The 1,475-nt window shown below is 39.6% G+C and overlaps 1 protein-coding gene across 1 annotated transcript; it reads left to right on the forward strand.

The window, feature by feature from the left end:
- Positions 227-1,015, forward strand: LOC109822641 (cysteine proteinase inhibitor 1-like). The gene has a single exon (XM_020388872.1). The coding sequence runs from the start codon at positions 257-259 to the stop codon at positions 926-928; it is 672 nt and encodes a 223-aa protein (XP_020244461.1). The 5' UTR covers positions 227-256; the 3' UTR covers positions 929-1,015.

Below are 1,475 nucleotides of genomic sequence, written 5' to 3' on the forward strand. Positions count from 1 at the left end.
CAGCAAGGACCAATGACACCTATCCTCAATTAATTATGAATAGCCAAGTCAAACATTCAAACCAGCCAAAACCCATTCACGTGTTTTTCTTTTACCATGGGCTCACGAGACGTCCCATCACTCCCCCAAAATTAATTATGAATTCTCAGTCGGCGTAAAATTTCCTATACGACGATCTCCATACAAAGCTCACCCATTAATACGACCGACCAGTATAAATACCACCACCTTCTCTTCCGTTGCGCATAAACAGAAGATGGGGCCCAATTCCTTTCTTCTTCTTCTTCTTCTTGGTGCTTGTGCTATTCTACCTCTTGCAAATATATCCTCCGCTTCAAGATTGGGAGGAGCTGGCACGGTCCCAAAACCAGGAGGGTACGGTCCAATAAAGAACTTGAGCGATCCACACTTGGGTGAGATTGGTAAGTTTGCGGTGAGTGAGCACAACAAAGAGGCCAACACCAAGCTTGTGTTCACCAAAGTGATCAAAGGTGAGAGCCAAGTTGTGGCTGGAATCAACTACAAGCTTGTTATCGAGGCCAAGGATCAAAATAATGAGGTGGGGAGATATGAGGTTATTGTTTATGAGAGGGCTTGGGAGAAATATATGGAGCTTACTTCCTTTAACCCTGTTGGTATTCCAGGAGGGTATATCCCAATAAAGAACTTGAGTGATCCACACTTGGTTGAGATTGGTAAGTTTGCGGTGAGTGAGCACAACAAAGAGGCCAACACCAAGCTTGTGTTCACCAAAGTGATCAAAGGTGAGAGCCAAGTTGTGGCTGGAATCAACTACAAGCTTGTTATCGAGGCCAAGGATATTACTCGTAATAATAAGGTTGGGAGGTATGAGGTTATTGTTTGGGAGAAGTCTTGGGAGAAATTTATGAAGCTTACCTCCTTTAAGCCTGTTGGTATTAAGGTATAAAATTATTTAAATATATGATGTGAGTTTTGTGTGTTTGGTTGTACTGGTTGATTGACTATCATAATAAAGTGGCTATTTTTGTTCTAATTTGTATTTTTCATTTTTCATTTTTCATTTTTTAATTTTTTTGTGTTCTTTCGATTGGTGGTGATGTCTTTCATTGTTAGATGTAGATCTGGTGTCGAAATTTAGTTGTGTTTTTGTAGGGGTGATTGTTGTGATTTGAAGTTTTGTTTGGAAAAAGGGTAATTTGAGGATAGACCCCCTGAATTCTATTTGCGGATAGGACCCTTGTAACTATCACCCGATTAGGGATAGATTCTAGAGGAAATTGTTTGGCTCTACTTGTTAAGAAACTATTCTCTTTTTTTTAGGATAAAAGAGTCCAAAAACTTCACTCTGAATTCTATATGCAACAATAGATATACAATGGTCTAACCCATAATTAAATGATAGTATGGTGTCTTGTGCCAGAAAAAGTGAGCATTGATAATTAGAATGCTATTCCCATACCATTTTAGGGCCTGTCTGTTTCGTTTCCCCCAGA

This window comes from Asparagus officinalis, chromosome 8, assembly GCF_001876935.1.
Source record: "Asparagus officinalis chromosome 8, Aspof.V1, whole genome shotgun sequence".
Taxonomy (NCBI): domain Eukaryota; kingdom Viridiplantae; phylum Streptophyta; class Magnoliopsida; order Asparagales; family Asparagaceae; genus Asparagus; species Asparagus officinalis.

Bases quoted from the DNA above. Each gene is read 5' to 3' on its own strand.
- LOC109822641 (XM_020388872.1), top strand. From the start codon at position 257: ATGGGGCCCAATTCCTTTCTTCTTCTTCTTCTTCTTGGTGCTTGTGCT.